The sequence below is a fragment of the Heterodontus francisci genome, chromosome 7, assembly GCF_036365525.1.
Source record: "Heterodontus francisci isolate sHetFra1 chromosome 7, sHetFra1.hap1, whole genome shotgun sequence".
NCBI classification, from domain to species: domain Eukaryota; kingdom Metazoa; phylum Chordata; class Chondrichthyes; order Heterodontiformes; family Heterodontidae; genus Heterodontus; species Heterodontus francisci.
In genome coordinates this window covers 101,364,264-101,387,234 of record NC_090377.1, presented here as the reverse complement: position 1 = coordinate 101,387,234, position 22,971 = coordinate 101,364,264, and the positions used below count along the sequence as shown (strand labels likewise).

Below are 22,971 nucleotides of genomic sequence, written 5' to 3'. Positions count from 1 at the left end.
CATGTTGCAGAAAACCAGTACTTCAACACTATCATTCAGAGCTTCATCAGTCAATTTGTGCCTAATGTGTTCCCTCACTCTAATATTTCGCCTCCCCTCCTAAATGCAGGGGCTCATATTGAGATATGGTTCCACAAGGAACCATCTAGGATATCGCCCAAGTGGCCAAAGAACATAAAGAATAGAGCAGGAGCATTCGGCCACTTGAACCAGTTCCACCATTCAAAAAGATCATGGCTGATAGCTCAGCTACACCTTCCCGCACTATATTCATGTTCCTCAATTCCCTGAATATCCAAAAATCTGTCAGTCTCTGTCTTGAATATACTCAACGATTGAACATCCACAACCCTCTGGGATAGAAAATTCCAAACATTCACAACTCTTTGAGTGAAGACGTTTGTCCTCATCTCAGTCCTAAATGACTGACCCTTAGTTCTAGATTCCCTTGTCAGAGAATACATTCTCCCAGCATCTTCCCTATCAAGCCCCTTAAGGATTTTATGTTTCAATGAAATCATCTCTCATTCTTCTAAACTCTTTAGGGTGTATAGGTTTTGTCTATTCAATCTCTCCTCGTACAAGAATCTCCTTATTCCAGATATCTGTCGAGTGAGCATTTGTTGCACTCCCAAGTATATCCTTCCTTAACCAAGGAGACCAAAATTGTACACAGTATTCCAGATGTGGTCCCACCAAGACCCCATACAACTGCAGTAAGACGGCTTCACACTTGTACTCCAATCCCTTTATAATGAAGGGATTATTTGTTTTCCGAATTGCTTGATGTGTACATTGCCTGAACAGCAAGGGGCAGCAGGCTGATTGCTTATGAAGCTAATCATAAGAAGTGTGCAGTGTATCAAAATGTATTGGTGAAAACTAACTACTTAGGAAAAGTATTTCATAATCTACTCTAAATTGTATTGTATGTTGGGCACAATTCCTACATTCTGATGCATCCTTTGGTATTTCACAGACTGAGTATACAGTGAGACAATTTTAGGAGACTAAACTCCTTCCCTCCTTTCTCTCACCTCCCCTCCCCCGACTCATCCACCAGTATGGCTTTGTAGTTAAATGTAGTGTATGGTATGGTAGTATAGGGGGGAAAAGGCCTTGCATTTATATAGCGCCTTTCGTGACCTCAGGATGTCCAAAGCCCTTTACACCCAATGTAGTACTTTTGAAGTGTAATCACTGTTGTAATATAGAAAATACGCCAGTCAATTTGCACACAGCAAGGTCCCACAAACAGCAATGTGATCACCACCAAATAATCAAAACTTCGGTTTGATTTCTGTTCTATATTAACTTCATTTGGAAGCAATAGGCAAGTTACAATTGGCCTCACTGCCTTCAGACCTGGAAGAAAAATGAACCAGGATACTTGGATTGCTAATCAGTGATCTGCCCTGGAATTTGTGTATGTTTTGGTTGAGTATGATGCCCTGTGTGTTTATGCATGAAAAATAGCTACTTGGCGGCAAAACTTGAGGCCTGAACAGAACAATATCCCAACTTCTGTTAGAGCCATCAGAAAAGGAGGTGAGAATATTGGAAAGACGAATTAGTATGCAGAAGAAGCCTCCTTGTTTTGAGACAATTACCAATAACAATCCAGTTGTGTATTTAAACTGTCTTCTCACTTTGTCAAATTCCAGATCACAGAAGAACAGATAAAATTGCTGCGATATCAATTTCGCTTGCAGAAAGAATCTGGTAAAACATACCTAGATTTACCGTTACATGAAACTGTTTACAGACTGTTACTGGAAAGCAAGCAGAAACAAGCTGAGCAGCTTTACAAAGACTTTAAAATTCCTGACAAAAGGTATGATCAAAACACTTGAGTTCCCATTGAAATTGTTCATTTATATTTCCATAGCAATTTATGTAGCAACTAAATTAATCCTTTTTTGTCAGTTTAAGTAAAAACAGGTTAATGTATAACTAGCATTTCAGGCTAACAAGTCATAGAGAGATACAGCACCGAAACAGGCCCTTCGGCCCAATGAGTCCGCGCCAACCATCAACCACCCATTTTATACTAATCCTACATTAATCCCATTTTCCCTCTCACATGCCCGCCTTCCCTCAATTCTCCTACCACCTACTTACACTAGGGGCAATTTTTTTTTTACAATGGCCAATTTACCTATCAACCCGCAAGTCTTTGGCAGGTGGGAGGAAACCGGAGCACCCGGAGGAAACCCACGTGGTCAGAGGGAGAACTTGCAAACTCCGCACAGGCAGTACCCAGAACTGAACCCGGGTTGCTGGAGCTGTGAGGCTGCAGTGCTAGCCACTGCGCCACTGTGTAAAATGATAAAGTACTGGAAATCCTGAAATTAAAAACAGAATACTCAGTATGTCAGGAAGCATCTGTGGAGAGAGAAACAGAGTTAATGGCCTGGATTTTGCGGTCAGTGGTGAAGTGACGGCACTCTCGTTGACCTTGAAGAAAGCTGCTCACAGATCTAGCAATTTCTGTGGTGTGGATTTTGCCTTTCCTGGCATCAGCTATAGGGATCTCTGGCATCCTACAACAGTGATGTCATCAAGCAGGCTAAACAGCCATTCACATTGAAGAGTTCTCACGGCAAACCAGGATTATCCTTCACTTTTTCATAATTTTACAGAGTGCGAAATAAAGATTGGGACGTATGTGGGTTTAAAGTAGAAGCATAAATATCATAAATAAACTTTACGCATAAGTAATTATCTAAAAATCTATAGATTTTTTATCATAATGGAAAAATTTGACATTCTACAAATATATAATTTTTCAGAGCCAGAAATGTTGTTCAACAGTAATTACGACTTAGTACACTGTTAGAAACTCAGTTACACCTCATTCAACAAAGCGTAACTTTTTTTGTGGGTTTTTAGAGCAAATTTAGAGCATAAAAAGTGAAAGTTCTTGCCAAGTCAAGTGATTTCTAAAGACTTCTATTATGGGGACTACAACAGTGCACCCTGTAGAGAAGCAGGGAATCACTCAAAGTAAATTCTTGATTTCCGTGTTTGTGCATGTGTGGATGCTAGAAATTGCTGTCCGTTTCATAATTGTAACGATGGTGAATGCTGACAGATTCGCCATCATTGACAACTGCAAAATCTGGGCCATTAATGTTTCAGGTGGAAGACCTTTTGTCAGAACTCTTGTGTAAAATGAGGATTGGAAGGTGACTATACACAGCACTTCAGGGGAAGTTCAATCATCTGTCATAATGATGGGTAATAGAAATTAGAGCCCTGATAATGGCAGCCTCGAAGGCACACACCAATATGTACTTTTATGGTTTCCTCTTTACCTTGTGAAAAGAAATCTGACTTCTACCTGGTGCATTCCGAACACAGTTGCACTGAAATCCAAAACTGGTGTGTAAAGAGTAGGAAGAATCAGACCTGTAACATTCACTGCTGTTGCACCAAGCTGTAATAAACCACATCATTTTTTTATTTTAGAAATGTATTTGCATCACCTATACTTAATATTTCAGGGGCTAAATAGTGTGTTGCAGATTTTTGTAATTCAGGGGCCAAATAGAAAAAAAAATCAACTTTGAGGGAAAAAGTAGTATATGTTTTAAATCAATGTCAGAAATGAGAAAACAGTTTATACCTTTAATTGTTTTTGAGAAATAATACTGATACAAAGTTAAGAATGGGCACAATCTAAGGAATACTGATTTTTGGTCTAGCTATTTAAACAGGAGATTAATTTCTAAATAATTGTGCCGCTGTGTTAATGCAGAATGCATGGTGATGATTAGATTTTGATTTTGTTAAACAGGAAAGGATAGAGAGTGATTTGCAGTGAGCAGGTATCACAGTATTTTGCAGCTCTGAAAACGAACAGCATACTTAAAAGTGATTGTTTTATCCCAGATGGTGAGTGTAAAAGTCCTAATCACTTTGAAGGGTAACAGTTTTTTTTTGTGGCACTTAGGTTTTGGTGGCTGAAGATTGCTGCACTGGCACAGAAAGAAGACTGGGAGGAACTTGAAAAATTTTCTAAAAGCAAAAAGTCCCCAATAGGGTATATGGTATGTGCTCTATGATCCTGAACACTACATAGTGTGTTTTCATATTTAATTGTTACCAAAATTGTTCTTTTAATTCTTTTTTCCATTTACCAGCCTTTTGTTGAAATCTGTGTAAAGCATCATAACAAGTATGAGGCTAAGAAATATGTAGCGAAGGTCACTCCAGAGCAGAAAGTGAAAGGATATATAATGGTTGGGTAAGTAGAAAAATGTTTACTGCAATTTTTGGGAATTTAAACTTACTGGAACGCTCCCTAATCCCCTGTCTTTTGCTACAGCTTTCTGCCACCTTCAAAACCCTCCTTAAAACCTAATTAATTGATACAGTTTTGGTCATCTCCCCATATAATCTTAATTCCCTTCTTATCTGACGCCAAGCCGTGGCAAGCTTCAGTACATTTTGCAACATTAATGGGTCAGTGTAAATGTAAGTTAGACATACTGAAGAGGATTTTCAATATAAAATACTCTTCCACACTGCCCCACCTAAGGTAGGTAATATTCAAACACTAAAGGTATTCATACCTGTTGGAGATATGTTTTATTTTTATTTTTCCTTTCCTTCTGAAGACTGGGGTTTCTGTGTACAGCTGGAACCCATTTCTGTTTCTGTTCCTTTCTGTTTCTGTCTGTCTGCGTCTCCGTCTCTTTCTCTCTTGCCACATTGTCTGTTTTTCACCCCCTTCAGCTTAATGAAGTTTATAGAAACCAAAGCAAAAGCCACAAGCATGTAATCAGTAATTTCATTTTTCCTTTTGTTCATTTAAAAAAAAAAGACTTCAATATAAATTAAACATGATTCAGTACTTGCATGTTCGGTAGTAACTTTCAAAAAGGAATTGGATAAGTACTTAAACAAAAGATTTGCAGGGTTAGGGGGAAAGAGCATTGGAGTAGGGCTAATTCAATAGTTCTTTCAAAACATAGAAAATAGGAGCAGGAGTAGGCCATTCGGCCCTCGGGCCTGTTCCGCCATTCAAAAAAGATCATGGTTGATCGTCTAATTCAGTACCTTGTTCCCGCTTTCTCCCCATATCCCTTGAACCCTTTGGCATTAAGAAATATATCTATCTCCTCCTTGAATATATTTAATGACTTGGCCTCTGCTGCCTTCTGCAGTGGAGAATTTCACAGGTTCACCACCCTCTGAGTGAAGAAATTTCTCCTCATCTCGGTTCTGAATGGCATACCCCGTATCTTGAGACTGTAACCCCTGGTTCTGGACTCCCCAGCCATTGGGGACATCCTCCCTGCATCTAGCCTGTCTAGTCCTGTTAGAATCTTACAGGTTTCTATGAGATCCCCTCTCATGCTTCTAAACTCTAGTGAATATAGGCCTAGTCGACCCAATCTCTCCTCATACATCAATCCTTCCATCCCAGGAATCAGCCGAGTAAATCTTCTTTGCATTCCCTCCATGGCAAGAACATCCTTCCTCAGATAAGGAGACCAAAACTGCACACTATACTCCAGATGTGATCTCACCAAGGCCCTGTATAACTGCAGTAAGAAATCCTTGCTCCTGTACTCAAATCCTCTTGCAGTGAAGGCCAACATACCACTCACCTTCCTGAATGCTTGCTTTCAGCGACTGGTGTACAAGGACACCCAGGTCTCGTTGCAAGTGCCAGCGCAGGCCTGATGGGCCAAATGGCATACTTCTGTGCTATAAGATTCTAAAGCTTCTGTAATTTGCCATTTTTCTTTCTAAATAATTTTGAAAAATAACTGAGTAGACATTGCTAGAAGTTAAAGAAAAATATCCCATCAGTACAGCCAATTGAACAGTACTTAAGCAACCTGAGAAATTTGGTTCACAGCACATGCTCAGTGAAGAAACCAATTTCAGCTCATAGCAAGCTAATAAAGAATTTTACTTGGCTCTGCCCTAAAATATCAAGTCCAAGTTTAGCTTTTGGGAGTGGCTGAAGCTGCCAAATAAAAACTTCAATAAGAGCTTAAAGTGACATAAAAATGAATTCAATGGATAAATGTGATCATATTATTGTGGAATGTTATTTTGTTGAATTTTTACTTTGACCCTTATTTTGGTTATTAGAAATTTTAATATGTTTTTAATCTACCAATTTTTAATTCACATTCAGAAGAAATATTTTCAGAAAGCTTTATGACCAATTTTTGGGTGAAAGTGGCAAGTTTATTTGATTATAGATGTGAGCAACACTGGTAAGATGATATTTATTGCCCATCTCTATTTTCCTGGAGGGCATTAAAGGTCAACAGCATAATGTAGCACTGTAGCCACACTACGTAAGGGTAACAGGTCCTTTTACCTGAAGATCCATAGCAAACCAATTGGGTTTTTACATCAATTCAGCAACTTTCATGATTATTTTAACTGATGCCAGAATTATTGAATTTGTTCCCCAACCTGCCACAGTGGGATTTTAACACTCAACTTCTGAGTTACTAGACTAATAGCATAACGAGTGAATGATCCATCTTGGCCTCCTCCTGAAGTCCCAGCATCACAGATGCCAGTCTTCAGCCAATTCGATTCATTCCATGTGATATCAAAAAAACAGCTGAAGGCACTGGATACTGCAAAGGTTGTGAGCCCTAACGACATCCCAGCTGTAATACCGAAGACTTGTTGTGCAGAACTAACTGCTCCCCTAGCCAAGCTGTTCCAGTACAGCTACAACACTGGCATCTACCTGATAATGTGGAAAATTGCCCAGGTATGTCCTGTACACAAAATGCAGGACAAATCCAATCCGGCCCAATTACTGCCCCATCAGTCTACTCTCGATCATCAGCAAAGTGATGGACGATGTCGTTGACTGTGCTATCAAGTGCCACATACACAGCAACAACCTGCTCACATGCTCAGTTTGGGTTCCACCAGGACCACTCCGCTCCTGACCTCATTAACAGCCTTGGTCCAACCACGGACAAAAAGCTGAACTCAAGAGGCTACCCATCACAGATTGTTCATCAACCTCACCTGGAAAGATTTCAAGTGTCCCAACTTTGGGACACCTCGCCAAACCGAAGAACTTCCTTCCAGATCGTGACAGCCTAAGTTTTTAATTCTTATGAAACAGCTGTAAACCAAATTCCTTTTTTCCTGGTTAACCGGTTTTTGGATGTGTGTGCGTGTGCATGAGGGCTAGAGAAAATAAGGAGCTTTAATATCTCAATTCGTATATAGATTTATGCCATTATTGGTTAAGACTTGGTTTTATAATAAACAGTCAATTTTGTTGTTGATTAAAGAAACCTGGTTGGTGTGCTTTATTCAGGCACAAGTAGAGCATCCCACCCCAAACTGGAAAACTTTATCAACTTTGCTTCCAATTTCCACCCTTCTCTCACCTTTACATGGTCCATCTCCGACACTTCCGTTCCCCGACTTCTCTGTCTCCATCTCTGGGGATAGGCTGCCTACTAATATTCATTATAATCCCACCGACTCCCACAGCTACCTCGATTACACTTCACATCCTGCCTCCTGTAAGGACTCCATTCCATTCTCCATAGCTTCTGTCCTGATGATGCAACCTTCCACAACAGCGCTTCTGATATATCTTCCTTTTTCCTCAACCGAGGATTCCCCCCCCCACTGTGGTTTACAGGGCCCTCAACCGTGTCCGGCCCATTTCCCGCAGCTCTACCCTCACACCTTCCCCTCGCTCCCAGAGCCAGGACAGGGTTCCCCTTGTCCTCACTTTCCATCCCACCAGCCTCCACATTCAAAGGATCATCCTCCACCATTTCCGCCACGTCCAGTGTGATGCCATTACCAAATGCATCTTCCCCTCCCCACCCCTGTCAGCATTCCAAAGGGATCGTTCTCTCTGCGACACCCTGGTCCACTCCTCCATTATCCCCAACAACTCGTCCCCTTCTCACAGCACCTTCCCATGCAATTGTAGGAGGTGTAATACCTGTCCTTTTACCTCCTCTCTCCTCACTATCCAAGGCCCCAAACACTCCTTTCAGGTGAAGCAATGATTTATTTGTACTACTTTCAATTTAGTATACTGTATTCGCTGCTTACAAGGTGGTCTCCTCTACATTGGGGAGATGAAACGCAGATTGGGTGACCGCTTTGTGTAACACCTCCGCTCAGTCCGAAGGCATGACCCCAAGCTTCCGGTTGCTTGCCATTTCAACACACACCCCTGCTCTCATGGCCACATATCTGTCCTGGGCTTGCTGCAGTGTTCCAGTGAAGATCAACGCAAACTCGAGGAACAGCATCTCATTTACAGATTAGGCACGCACAGCCTGCCAAACTGAATATTAAGTTCAATAATTTCAGAGCATGACAGGCCCCCTTCGTTATTTTTAGTTATTTTTTCTTTGTTTATTTTATTTTAGTTTGTTTCATCATTTTTGCACCATGTGCCTACCCACTTTTTTTTCATGTTTGTGCTTTGGGCCAGGGCTGTTCATTTTTCTGTCAATTAGTGCCCTCTCTGCACTAACACTTTGTCTTTCAGCACCCCATTAACATACCGTTTGCCTTTGCTCCAAGATCTTCCGATCAGTTATTCTCTGTGACCCTCTGTCCTATCAACACCTTTCCTTTTGTTATCTCTTGCACCACTGCTTTATTTGTTTAAAATCTGTTACATTTCTAACATTTGCCAGTTCTGAAGAAGGGTCACTGACCTGAAACGTTAACTCTGCTTCTCTCTCCACAGATGCTGCCAGACCTGCTGAGTATTTCCAGTATTTCTTGTTTTTATTTCAGATTTCCAGCATCTGCGGTATTTTGCTTTTATTATATTTTAGAGAATCTAATTGGCTGTTACGGTAAGTGGGAAAATTTAGTGATATGGTGTGACCTGTGGAGAAATGGGACTGAATTAATAGTGCACTCCTCCCGCTTCGGTCAGAAGTAGGAATGTTCGCTGATGATCGCACAATGTTCAGCAACATTCGTGACTCCTCAGATACTGAAGCAGCCTGTGTCCAGATGCAGCAAGACCTGGACAATATCCAGGCTTGGGCTGATAAGTGGCAAGTAACATATGTGCCACACAAGTGCCAGGCAATGACCATCTCAAACAAGAGAGAATCTAAGAGAGGCAGGGATTAGTCAGGGATAGTCAGCATGGCTTTGTCAGGGGGAGATCGTGTCTAACAAACTTGATTGAATATTTCGAAGAGGTGATTAGATGTGGGTAAGGCAGTTGATGGAGTCTACATGGACTTCAGTAAGGCTTTTGATAAGGTCCCCCATGGGAGATTGGTTAAGAAGGTAAGAGCCCACGGGATCCAGGGCAATTTGGCAAATTGGATCCAAAATTGACTTAGTGGCAGGAGGCAGTGGGTGATGGTCGAGGGTTGTTTTTGCGAGTGGAAGCCTGTGACCAGTGGTGTACCGTAGGGATCAGTGCTGGGACCTTTACTGTTTGTAGTGTACATTAATGATTTAGACGTGAATATAGGAGGTATGATCAGTAAGTTCACACGAAAATTGGTGGTCGTAAATAGTGAGGAGGAAAGCCTTAGATTACAGGACGATATAGATGGGCTGGTAAGATGGGCGGTGCTGTGGCAAACGGAATTTAATCCTGAGAAGTGTGAGGTGATGCATTTTGGGAGGACTAGCAAGGCAAGGGAGTATACAATGGATGGTAGGACCCTAGGAAGTACAGAGGATCAGAGGGACCTTGGTGTACTTGTCCATAGATCACTGAAGGTAGCAGCATAGGTAGATAAGGTGGTTAGGAAGGTGTATGGCATACGGGATCCTTGCCTTTATTAGCTGAGGCATAGAATATAACAGCAGGGAGGTTATGATTGAGCTGTATAAAACTCTAGTTGGGCCACAGCTGGAGTACTGTGTACAGTTCTGGGCACCGCACTATAGGAAGGATGTGATTGCACTGGAGAGGGTGCAGAGGAGATTCACCAGGATGTTGCCTGGTCTGGAGCATTTCAGCTTTGAAGAGAGACTGGATAGGCAAAGGGTTGTTTTCCTTAGAGCAGAGAATGCTGAGGGGGGGGTTCTGATTGACGTATACAAAATTATGAGGGGCATAGATAGGAAGAAACGTTTTCCCTTAGCGGAGGGATCAATAACCAGGGGGCATAGATTTAAGGTAAGGAGCAGGAGGTTTAGAGGGGATTTGAGAAAAAAAAAATTTCACCCAGAGGGTGGTTGGAATCTGGAACACACTACCTGAAGGGGTGGTAGAGGCAGGAACCCTCACAACATTTAAGAAGTATTTAGATGAGCACTTGAAACGCCATAGCATACAAGGCTACAGGCCACGTGCTGGAAAATAGGATTAGAACAGATAGATGCTTGATGGCCGGCACATACACGATGGGCCGAAGGTCCTGCTTCTGTGCTGTATAACTCTATCTCTTCTTGATGTTCAATGGCATTACCATCGCTGAATCCCCCACTATCAACATCTGTGGGTTATCATTGACCAGAAATTGAACTGGAACAGCCACATAAATACTGTGGCTACAAAAGCAGATCAGAGGCTTGGAATTCTGTGACGAGTAGCCCACCTCGTGACTCTCCCTGTCCGCCATCTACAAGGCACAAGTCAGGATTGTGATGGAATACTCTCCATTTGCCTGGATGAGTGTGTCTCCAACAACACTGAGGAAGCACACCATCCAGGACAAAGCAGCCTGCTTGATCAGCACCCCATCCACCACCTTCAACCTTCACTCCCTCCACCACTGACGCACAGTGGCATCAGCGTGTACCATCTACAAGCTGCACTGCAGCAACTCACCAAGGCTCTTTGGACAGCAATTTCCAAATCCACGACCTCTTCCACCGAGAAGGACAAGGGCAGCAGACGCATGGGAACACCACCACCTGCCACGCACCATCCTGACTTGGAACTATATCAACTTACCTTCACTGTTGCTGGGTCAAAATCTTGGAACTTTTGCCACGCCCCCCCACCCCAATCACACTGTGGGTATACCTGCACCAGATGGACTGCAGCAGTTCAAGAAGGCAGTTCACTACCACCTTCCGGAGGGCCATTAGGGATGGGCAACCTTGCCAGCAATGTTCACATCCCATGAAATGAATAAAGAAAGATTAGTCGAAGTTACAGTGACATAATTAAATAGGCAAAACTGAATATAACAATAGTCTTAGGAATTTCTGATAGTAAAAAGTTGACAAAAATGTAACAGCCGAAAGTCAGGTTTTCTCGATAGGAAGTACATGCAAGTATAAAGTTTTAGTAAGATGTAGACATAGATTTTCATCATTGATTTTATCAGAAAATAACTTTACCAGCGTTGTATTGAAGATACCAAAAATATTAAGAGAAATTGCTCTTTCAGAGAGCCAGTGCAGACGCAATGGGCTGACTGGCCTCCTTTTGCACTGTAGCGATTGTGATATTAACCTGCCTCCTCCTCTTGCAATAAATGACATGCTGTGCATCTCCAGCATTTTTTGTTTTATATTTCACATTTCCCGCACTTGTGTTTATCTTTTAAACTGATGGGATTTTGGTCTTTGTTTTACAATTTGAATTGTGCTCCTGGTGTAGTTCTAATCTGTTTTTATCTTTGTTCTCTGACACAGAGACCTGGATCAAGCTGTGGAAACTGCAACAGAACGCAAGAATGAAAGTGAATTGAACACTATTCTTTCAAAGTGCACACCAGCTACTGATCAGTTAATTATGGAAAAAATCAACCGAGCAAAAGCTCAGATTTTAAAGAAATAAAATACTTTCCAAAGGTGACAAGTTCTGACCATGTTCCCCACTGATCATAAGTTAATTGTTTTTTATGTGTTTGAAGATATGTTTTAGTCTCATGTACAGTTATGTTTGAAATACAGTTGCTCACATGGATATGAGTGGTAAAATGGCAAATTAATGTAACCTGCAAAGGTTGAAGTACTTTAGTTATACAATTATGTTGCTGTGGAAATGCTGATTATGCAATTTTTTGATGATCCATCTTGTATAATGAAATATTACTTTAAAATCTGATGTTTAAATTTTCAGAGTCTGCACTAATATGTAAACTACTTAATCTGTTGACCAAAAGAAAGTCAATGAAGTATGCATTAGATTGAATGCACAGTTAATTATCTTTGTAGTTATCTGCTTTAAAACAAGGCATACATTTCTTCAATAATAAAAACAAAAAGTGCTGGAAATACTCAGCAGGTCTGGCAGCATCTGTGGAGAGAGAAGCAGAGTTAACATTTCAGGTCAGTGACCTTTCATCAGAACTGGCAAAGGTTAGAAATGTATTGGGTTTTACGCAAATAAAGCGGGGGTGGGGGATAAAGAACAAAAGGGAAGGTGTCGATAGGACAGAGGGTCACAGAGAATAACTGATGAGGTCATGGGGCAAAGGCAAAGAACGTGCTAATGGTCTGGTGAAAGAAAAAGCATTAATGCAGAGAAGGTGTTAAATGACAGAATAATGAACAGCCCTAGCCAAAAGCACAAACATGAAAAACAACAGTGGGCAGGCACATGGTAAAAAAAAATTATGATGAAACAAACTAAAGTAAAATAAAAAAGGGCCAGTCATGCTTTGAAATTATTGAACTCAATGTTCAGTCCGGTAGGTTGTAGCGTGCCTAATCTGTAAATGAGGTGCTGTTCCTCGAGCTTGCATTGATGTTCACTGGAACACTGCAGCAAGCCCAGGACAGAGATATGGGCATGAAAGTGGGGGGGTGGGGGTAGGGGGTTGAAATGGTAAGCGACAGGAAGCGCAGGGTCATGTTTTCGGACTGAGCGGAGGTGTTCTGCAAAGCGGTCACCCAATCTGCGTTTGGTCTCCCCTGGAAACAGCATCAATGTACTAGAAATAGAGTTGGGGGAGGGTGCCTGCGTAGGACTGGAAAAAGGAATATTAGACATATCCCACAAAGAGACAGGCACAACAAAGACCCAAGTGGGTACCCATGGCAGTACCTTTTAGTTGAAGGTGAAGTTGTTCAATGTGAGAACAAGTTCAGCCAGGCGGAGGAGGGTGGTGGTGGATGGGGTCTGGTTGGGCCTCTGTTCAAGGAAGAAGCAGAGAGTCCTCAGACCGTCCTGGTGGGGGGTGGAGGTGTAGAGAGAAAACACATTTCTTCAAGTGGACTTCTGATATCGCAATAAAAAGTATACTTAAAATCATTACAATTTTTTATTGCTGCAAAATCAGGAGAAACTGGTACAGAATTAAAAAGCCACTCCTCTCTGCACTGTTAAAATGGTTTTGCTTTTCTGCATAGTCCATTGGCAGTGTAATTGAAACCGCCCTGAAGAAAATAGTTTACTCATTCCAGTTGATTAGAGGACTCTGAGCCAACGACATTTTGCTTGTATACTGCAATTAATAGATTTTTGTTAATTTTTTTATTCATTCAAGGGATGTGGGCGTCGCTGGCTAGGCCAGCATTTATTGCCCATCCCTAATTGCTGGTGGTGAGCTGCCTTGAACCGCTGCAGTCCATGTGATGTAGGGACACCCACTGTGCTGTTCGGAAGGGAGTTCCAGGATTTTGACCCAGCGACAGTGAAGGAACGGCGATATAGTTCCAAGTCAGGATGGTGTGTGACTTGGAGGGGAACTTGCAGGTGCTGTTCCCATGCATTTGCTGCCCTAGTCCTTCTGGTTGGTAGAGGTCGCAGGTTTTGAAGGTGCTGTCTAAGGAGCCTTGGTGCATTGCTGCAGTGCATCTTGCAGATGGTACACGCTGCTGCCATTGTGCGTCGGTGGTGAAGGGAGTGAATGTTTGTGGATGGTGTGCCAATCAAGCGGGCTGCTTTGTCCTGGATGGTGTTGAGCTTCTTGAGTGTTGTTGGAGCTGCACCCATCCTAGTAAGTGGAGAGTATTCCATCACACTCCTGACTTGTGCCTTGTAGATGGTGGACAGGTTTTGGGGAGTCAGGAGGTGAGTTACTCACCGCAGGATTCCTCACCTCTGATCTGCTCTTGTAGCCACGGTATTTATTTGGCTGCTCCAGTTACTGGTCAATGGTAACCCCTAGGATGTTGATAGTGGGGGATTCAGCGATTGTAATGCCATTGAATGTCAAGGGGAGATGGTCATTGCCTGGCACTTGCCACTTATCAGCCCAAGCCTGGATATTGTCCAGGTCTTGCTGCATTTCTACACGGACTGCTTCAGTATCTGAGGAGTCGCGAATAGTGTTGTACATTGAACATTATGATTGAAGGAAGATCATTGATGAAGCAGCTGAAGATGGTCGAGCCTAGGACACTACCCTGAGGAACTCCTGTAGTGTTGTCCTGGATTTGAGATGATTGACCTCCCAAAAACCACAACCATCTTCCTTTGTCTAGTATGCCTCCAACCAGTGGAGAGTTTTCCCCCGATTCCCATTGACTTCAGTTTTGCTAGGGCTCCTTGATGCCATACTCGGTCAAATGCTGATGGCCCACAGCGCCTCATGGATGCCCAGTTTTGCATTTCTAGATCTGTTTGAAATCTATCCCATTTAGCACGGTGGTAGTGTCACACAACACGAGGGAGGGTATCCTCAATGTACGATAATACATTCCATTAAAAAACAAAAAGTCAGTAAGTAAGATCCACCTTGGATTCCTAAGGAAGTTAAGGATGGTATTAGATTAAAAGATGAGGCTTATAATGTTGCAAAGAACAGTAGTAAGCCTGAGGACTGGGAATGTTTTAGAAACCAGCAAAGAGAAGTTGACAAAAAGGAAAAAAATAGAATATGAAAATAAACTAGCCAAGAATATAAAAACAGATTGTAAAAGCTTTTACAAGTAAATAAAAAGGATGAGAGTAGCTAAAGTAAACGTTGGTCTCTTGGAGGCGGAGACAGAAGAAATTATCATGGGAAATGAGGAAATGGCAAAGACATTGAACAAATATTTTGTGTCTGTCTTCACAGTAGAAGACACAAGTTATATACCAGAAATAGAGGGTAACCTAGGAGCTAATAACAGTGAGGAAATTAAGATAATTGATATCAGCAGAGAAAAAGTACTGGAGAAATTTAAGGGACTAAAATCCAGCAAATCCCCAGGACCTGATGGCCTACATCTTAGTATTCTAAAAGAGGGAGCTGCAGAGATAGTGGATGCACTGGTTATGATTTTCCCAAATTCCCTAGATTCCAGAATGGTCCCAGTGGATTGGAAGTTAGGAAATGTAACACCGCTATTCAAGAAAGGGGGGGAGAGAGAAAACAGGGAACTGTAGGCCAATTAGCCTGACATCAGTCATCGGGAAAATGCTGGAATCTATTAAGGAAATTTTAACAATGCACTTAGAAAAGCATAGTATGATCAGACAAAGTTAACATGGTTTTATGAAAGGGAAAATCATTTTTGACAACTTTTTGAAGATGTAACTAGTAGGGTAGTTAAAGACCAGTAGATGTAGAATACTTGGATTTACGAAAGGCATTCGATAAGATGCCACACAAAAGGTTAATATGCAAAATGAGGGTTCATGATGGGGGTTAACGGACAGGAAGCAAAAAGTAGGGATAAACAAGGCATTTTCAAGTTGGCAGGCTGTACTTGTGGAGTACTGCAAGGATCAGTGCTGGGGCCTTAGTTATTTAGAATCTATATTAATGACTTAGACATCGAGATACAGTGTAATGTATCTAAGTTTGCTGACAATACAAAGCTAGGTGGGAATGCAAGCTGTGAGGAGGACACAAAGAGGCTGCAAAAAGATATAGACAGGTTAAATGAATGGGCAACAAGGTGGCAGATGGAGTATAATGTGGGGAAGTGGGAGGTTTTGGTAGTCAGAATAGAAAAGCAGAATATGTTTGAAAAGGTGTGAAAGTTGTAAATGTTGATGTTCAGAGCGACTTGGGTGTACTTGTATGAGGAACACAAAGTTAGATAGGTACAGCATGCAATTAGGCAAATGGAATGTTGGCCTTTATTGTAAGGAGATTTGGGGGGTACAAGAATAAAGAGGTCTTGCTACAATTGTGTAAGACTTTGGTGACACCACACCTGGAGTACTGTGCACTGTTTTGATCTCCATATTTAAGGAAGGATATACTTGTATTCGGCAGTACAGTGAAAGTTCACTAGATTGATCCTTGGGCTGAGAGGGTTGTCCTATGATGAAAGGCTGTATAAATCGGGTCTATCTTCTCTTGAGTTTAGAAGAATGAGAGGTGATCTGATTGAGCCAAACAAGATTCTGAAGGGCTTGACAGGGTAGACACTGGGAGGTTGTTTCCCCTAGCCAGGGAATGGTCTTAGGAGAAGGCGCCAATCATTTAGGACTGACGAGGAGAAATTTCTTCATTGAAAGGGTTGTGAATCTTTGGAATTCTCTACCCCAGAGGGTTGTGGATGCTCCATAGTTGAATATATTTAACTGCTGAAATAGACAGATTTTTGGTCTCTCAGAGAATCATGGGTTATGGGGAAGGGGTGGGAAAGTGGAGTTGATGCCAAAGATCAGCCAAAATTTAATGGTAAAGCAGGCTCGATGGGAATTATGGTCCACTGCTGCCCTATTTCTTATGTTCTTAATCATTCAAAACAGGCCCCTAGGTATTCACCTTCCAGCAGATGCACCAGCTGAAGAGTCTCAGCGCAATTGCTTCTGATGAACATGGCTGGATTGTGTGTCCAGGCCTCTTACTGACCCCTCAGAATGGCTCAGAGCCATAGAGCCATTGAGGACCTGTCACCACTAATACATGTAGCTTCTAATGAATTGGAGCAGCTGTCATTGGCCATAGAGGACAGTACTGCCTTATCATGCCCTCTTTTGTCCTTGCATGAGAAATGGGCTCATTATGCCTGGGAGAGGGCCCAAACTGGCAGAGGCATCCCCTTCCTTCAAGTTATCACACCATGGAGGAGGGAGCAATTCAAATAGCCAGGATTGCAGACCATGAGGAAGTAGGCCATGGCGAGATGGGCGCTCCACCCTATCCAACAGGCTACTGAACATATAGTTGCTTTGGGTAGCCTCAGCACTACAGAAGCTTGAGCTCTCCAAGGCTAGCTCTCATGATCTCTTCTTGTGACTCCCACAGGTGCTGACATCAAGCCAAGGAGACCATTTCCCTCACCATCACCAGGCCAAGAGCAGCAGCAGAGCTCTGAAGAAGCACCGTCAAACCTTACAAGCACACTGTCCACTAGCACAGATACAGTCACCTCAGAAATTCCTTGTGCGTGGTTAGATAGTGTGGCACTGGGTGAGAAGCATGACACTAGTGTACAGGAGGAGGTGCCAGAGGCAAAGGCAGCTGTGGGCAGTCCCCCTCAGAGGAAACAGAACAGACACAGTCCTGCTCAGCTGGGCACAGATGCAGGGTCTCAGGAGTGACTAGAAAGGAGGCTGTACCTAGACCAGCAGCAGCAGATGTGCTCCCACATATCGCACTTTCCTGAGGCAGTGCAGGGTCACGGGAAGAAAATGAAGAAGTCCATCCAGCTCATGTGCACCACAATGGCTCAAAGCTTTGATTGCATGAGCTCCTCCATTGAGAGGGTAGCCAACCTTTTGGAGAGCCATATGCTGCAGCACTTGGAGTGCAGACAGGAACTGTGCACTGGCATACATAGGGTGCATGCCACACCTTGTAGCCTGGACTGGTCTGTGGCGCTAGTGATGCAGCGATGTTTGGAGGGGATGCCAATTACGCCCCAGCTGGTGCTCCCTTCCAGGCATCCAAAGTGCCAGCTAAGGGCTGAGGACATCACCGAAGTGGATGAGGGTGCCACCCCTCATGGGGCGCCATCATCATCTTCAGCTTCCTTGGCTCTTCTGAAGGAGCATCAGTGCAGCAGGGCCCAGTGACAGAGGCTGCCCCTGTGATGATTCGAAAGTAGCAGCCTTAGGAGATGCCCCATGGGATACTCCATGATGAGGATGACTGCCACGGGCATCTCAGCTGCAAGCTGAGACAAGAGATCAGGCTGCCTCCACCTCTTTTGAGGCCACATTGGGAGCACCATGCAGAGGTGGCCAAGCACAGAGAACACCACGTCATGCAGAGCACTGAGTGGGTCACTGGGATGTCTTCTTTCTGTAACTGTGCAAAGTTTTCCTTACTGAACACCATGTAAATGATGACTTGCAGCCACATGTGTGAAACTCCTTTTATTAATGGCTGGACAAGACATGAGATATGAGGTGGTGAAGGAGAGCAAGGGTTTGTCAATGGCTGGTGATGGTGAAAACTCTGGGCAATATACATCCTTCATTGCAGTAAGAGTTTACATATTCCAGGCTGCGTCTTCAATGGAAGTGTTAGCATAGGGCACTTCAGAGTGAGTTCCATGCCATGCCATTCATCCTGAGTCAGAAGGGCTCAGTTGAAACATGCCTGAATCAGATGATCGCTGACACTCATGACATCCTGATGAGACCTTTGAGCCCTGCACCGAGCCCGGCCACCTCCCTGTGCAGCCCGGGCACCTCGGTATTCTGCATCTTTCCCCACCGCCTCCTCTTCCAGACCTTGCTCCTCTTGCTTTGATGAACTGTGTTCTTCAAGGTCCACACCTCTCTGGTTGGCTGTGTTATGGAGAGCACAGCAGACCACTACAATGAGTGAGGGCACCACACGACCGGTTCAGGCACTAGAACCGCATCTTCAGAAGCCCAATGGCCTGCTCAGTGTTGGTCCTGGTGAGCAGATGGCTTTGGTTGTATCAACTCTGTACCTTTGTCTGGAGCACTCATAGAGGGGTGAGTAGCTATCTCTTCAAGGGATATCCCTAGAATCCATCCACGGAGTTTGTGGGGGCAGAGGGTAGAGCTGTGGCAGTCTGGAGGATGAAGGAGTCATGGCAGCTGCCAGGAAAGTGAGCAAACACATGGAGGAATCTCTTGTGCTCACAGATCAGTCAGCTGAATGTTGAGGGAGTGGAATCCTTTCCTGTTGGTGAATCTGACTGCTCAATCACTGGGTGCCTTGATAGTCACATGGATACAATTGATGATGCTCTGTACCTGGGGGAATCCAGTAATGGTGGCAAAACTCTGTGCCTACAAGGCTTCATCTGTCTGGAATTGAGTGTACTGTCCAGCTCTGGCAACCGCGACCTCTACCATCTAGAAGGATAAGGGCAGCTGATGCATGGGAACACCACCAACTGCAAGTTCCTCTCAAAGTCACACATCACCCTGACTTGGAACTATAACACCGTTCCTTCACTGTCGCTGGGTCAAAACCCTGGAACTCCCTTCCAAACAGCACTGTTGGTGTACCTACACCGGATGGACTGCAGTGCTTCATGAAGGCAGCTCAGCACCACCTTCTCAAGAGCAATTAGGAATGGGCAATAATTGCAGGCCTAGCCAGCAATGCACACATCCCATGAATGAATAAAAAAAACTCCAGAACCTCCTCAGCTCTGCTCACAACAGTCTAGATGGCGTGGAAGCACCAGTATTACCTTAAGCAACCAAAACAGCTGCAGCCACTCATATTTGTCTATGGCCAACTCCTAGATTCAGCTTCCACTGTCTTCAGTTTGCCTGTACATTGCAATGTTGTGATCTGAGCTTGGATAACTCTGAATCTGTTTTATTTGGTTCCAACTTGTTTTGTCTCCCCAGACAGAACCCTGAAATTTTTTAGTTTCACTTTTAATTAGGGACTGTCTCAAAAAAGCGTGCTTTGAAACCAGAGCCAACGCACCTAACGGAACATTCAATAAGTCATCTATTCAGACAACAGCTTGCACATACTTCTCTAATAAAAGCAAAATACTGCGGATGCTGGAAATCTGAAATAAAAACAAGAAATGCTGGAATCACTCAGCAGGTCTGGCAGCATCTGTGGAAAGAGAAGCAGAGTTGTTGTAACTCTGCTTCTCTTTCCACAGATGCTGCCAGACCTGCTGAGTGATTCCAGCATTTCTTGTTTTTATTGCACATACTTCTCCACTGGTCCTGCAAACCACGGACTCTATCACAATACAAGGGTGCTCCAAAAACTGTTGTGTCGTCTGAAAAACCATTTTAACACGGTACAATATTTTCATCAAAAAAGCTCTTCCCCAGTAGGTAGAAGATAGAATTGGAGAGAAAATTTCCTTTCGGACAGTTTAGTATTTGTCTACAATTTAAATCAGGTCATCTTGTTGCTTATAAAGAATATCAATATTTTCTTTAAAAATTGACCGAATTAGAAAATAGAAAGTCTATTTAATCTGGTAATTTAAAAAAAAACTTCAAAGACCAGAAAAATAAAAGGCAGTCCATCTTTCCAGTTCCAAAGTTTGATAAATCCTTACAGAATTGTTGGAAGAAATTTACTGACATCCCAGAACAGGCAAGGCTACAGGAGACAATCATACCTTGTAACAGTGCACTGTAATAAGCATGTTTCTCATTTCCAGCCACCATGTCCTCACTACTTTGATCATAATGTACAGAAAGTATCACAATACCCTTCATACTCCCTTCTTCTCGTGTCAGATGTGGCTCATTTGGGAGCATCTCACCTCTGAGTCACAAGCTTACAGGTTCAAGTCCCACTCCAGGGCAGATATCAGGGCTGCCATTCTGGGGGTGCTGTCCTTTCAGATGAGACATTAAACGGAGGCCCTATCTGTCTGAATAGGTAGATGTAAAAGATTCCATGGCACTATTTCAAAGAAAAGCGGGGAGTTGTCCTGGCCAATATTTATCCTTCAATCAACATTTCCAAAACAGATTATCTGGTCATTATCACATTGCTGTTTGTGAGAGTTTGCTGTTTGCAAATTGGCTGCTGCGTTTCCTCCCTTGCAACAGAGACAACGCTTCAAAAGTGCTTCATTGGCTAGAAAGTGCTTTAAGACTTCTGGTGGTCATGAAAAGTGCGATATAAATGCAAATCTTTGTTTCTTTCCCCTGAAATCACAGCATATGGGTCAATAATGAAAGGCTAACATGATATGCCATCTTATTCCCTACATCTGTGATCACCCCAATTAAGGAATGCTTTCTGGCATCTGATTGTATTCTATACGATGGCAAGTTTGGTGTCTTCACATTCTTCACTTCCTTCTGAGGGGGGAAAATGGCCCACAGTGAAAGAAAAGGAGATCCCATCTCAGTCCTCCAACACTCCTGCTGGAATATATCAGCCAACCACTACAAAGCCTCTGGGCACCAAAGGACCACTGAGGAGAAATAGGAGATTTAGATTGAAAATATACACAATTACAGGCACTAAGCAGATGCATCAAGGAGTGGTTTTAAAAAGTAGAAGGGACACAGTTTTGTTATCCTTCAAAAGCTTTTGCATTGAGGGGGATATGTGCAGGATGATTTGAAGCAAGACTAGGGCATGTCTGTGACAAAGAATTGGAAGAATGTTTTTAAAATGCCAGCTTTGGTAGTTGTCAGGAGAACTACATGGCAGCAAGTGAATGAGTTGGTGTTGTTGCCAAACGGAGACCATGACAGAACTGGTTTTGCAGTTGACATGGATTTTATTTAGGTCAAGATGTCCCCTTATGAGCTGCATCCACAAGTCATCAGCTAGCAATGGGTTTTCCTGGGTGAGATCTTCCTGAAACAAGGCCTCAGCTGCCTGCTTAACTTGTTGCCCAACTTCACTTTCTTCGATCTCTCTCTTCATAACACAGGTATAGGGGGCCGCCCAGTGGAACCACCATTGTGTCCTATGGTTCATGGTTGAAATATGCGGAAAAAAATCTCCAATACCAGTGGCAAAGCAGAAATTGTTAGCAAGCTGCAGATAGAGGCTCCCCACCTGACCAACCGCCCCACAATCAAATAAAAACAATTCCTCAATAACAAAGTTTGCCCAAGTTCACTATCCTCATAAGGTAGCCTTTAACGAATGTCACCTGGCAACCAGCAACACCTCTTTTATACAGCAATTTGTTGAGGTGGTTGATAGACAGTGTAGGAAGAAAATCCACTGTTGTGCTTCAGCTTATTTAAATCAAATTTGGGTTCATTGGCAGGATTCCAATGGATCCTATATTCTGGCTACATCAGGGTGAAGGAAAATGACAGCAGGGTTATGGACTGGCTTTCCATTCACCATCTGCCCAGATTCCATCACAACATGGTCACTAAATGGGAAATAATTCTAATTCTTCCTATCTTCCTTTCTGTATCTTTGTTTGTCTTTCACATTTTCTGTTTCCTACTTTCTCTTTGTATGGCTCTTACACATTTTGCAATCTCATTTTTCTATACTGCTATCTCAGACTCTTATTCTTTCTCTCTTCTTTCTGTGAGAAAAAAAGCAGGTATTTCCCCTTTAAGATCTACGTGATCTTGCAGTTATCTGGTTATAGTTGCCATGGCAATGCTTGTGAGTTGCTGCAAAGACTTTTCGAGCAAATGGGCACTCATATTCAAATATGCTGCCTGATCTCCTTCCTGGATATTTTTCTAAGTTACATTGGGAGTTTGCTACCAATTGAGCCATCAAAAGCCTCACATGTTTTTAAATGTTTTATTTGCTCTTCTGTGGGAAAGAAATCGTGCCGAGACATTGGCTACATGCTCACACATATCACCAAACGAGATCAACAATATGAATCATTACCATTTCCCCATCCAAAGAACAAAGAACAAAGAACAGTACAGCACAGGAACAGGCCATTCGGCCCTCCAAGCCTGCGCCGATCTTGATGCCTGCCTAAACTAACACCTTCTGCACTTCCAGGGACCGTATCCCTCTATTCCCATCCTATTCATGTATTTGTCAAGATGCCTCTTAAACGTCGCTATCATACCTGCTTCCACCACCTTCCCCGGCAGCAAGTTCCAGGCACTCACCACCCTCTGTGTAAAGAACTTGCCTCGCACATCCCCTCTAAACTTTGCCCCTCGCACCTTAAACCTATGTCCCCTAGTAACTGACTCTTCCACCCTGGGAAAAAGCTTCTGACTATCCACTCTGTCCATGCCACTCATAACTTTGTAAACCTCTATCATGTCGCCCCTCCACCTCCGTCGTTCCAGTGAAAACAATC

General features: G+C 43.1%; 1 protein-coding gene across 2 annotated transcripts in view; it reads left to right on the top strand.

The window, feature by feature from the left end:
* Window positions 1–12,200, top strand: part of vps16 (VPS16 core subunit of CORVET and HOPS complexes) — a 79,781-nt gene extending 67,581 nt beyond the window's left edge. For both annotated transcript variants that reach the window (XM_068035745.1, XM_068035744.1), the window contains exons 21-24: window positions 1,665–1,834; window positions 3,956–4,052; window positions 4,146–4,249; window positions 11,602–12,200. In XM_068035745.1, the coding sequence (XP_067891846.1) occupies window positions 1,665–1,834; window positions 3,956–4,052; window positions 4,146–4,249; window positions 11,602–11,746 (516 nt within the window). In that variant the 3' untranslated portion in view covers window positions 11,747–12,200. The remainder of the gene's footprint in view (window positions 1–1,664; window positions 1,835–3,955; window positions 4,053–4,145; window positions 4,250–11,601) is intronic.
* Window positions 12,201–22,971: the final 10,771 nt, after the last annotated feature.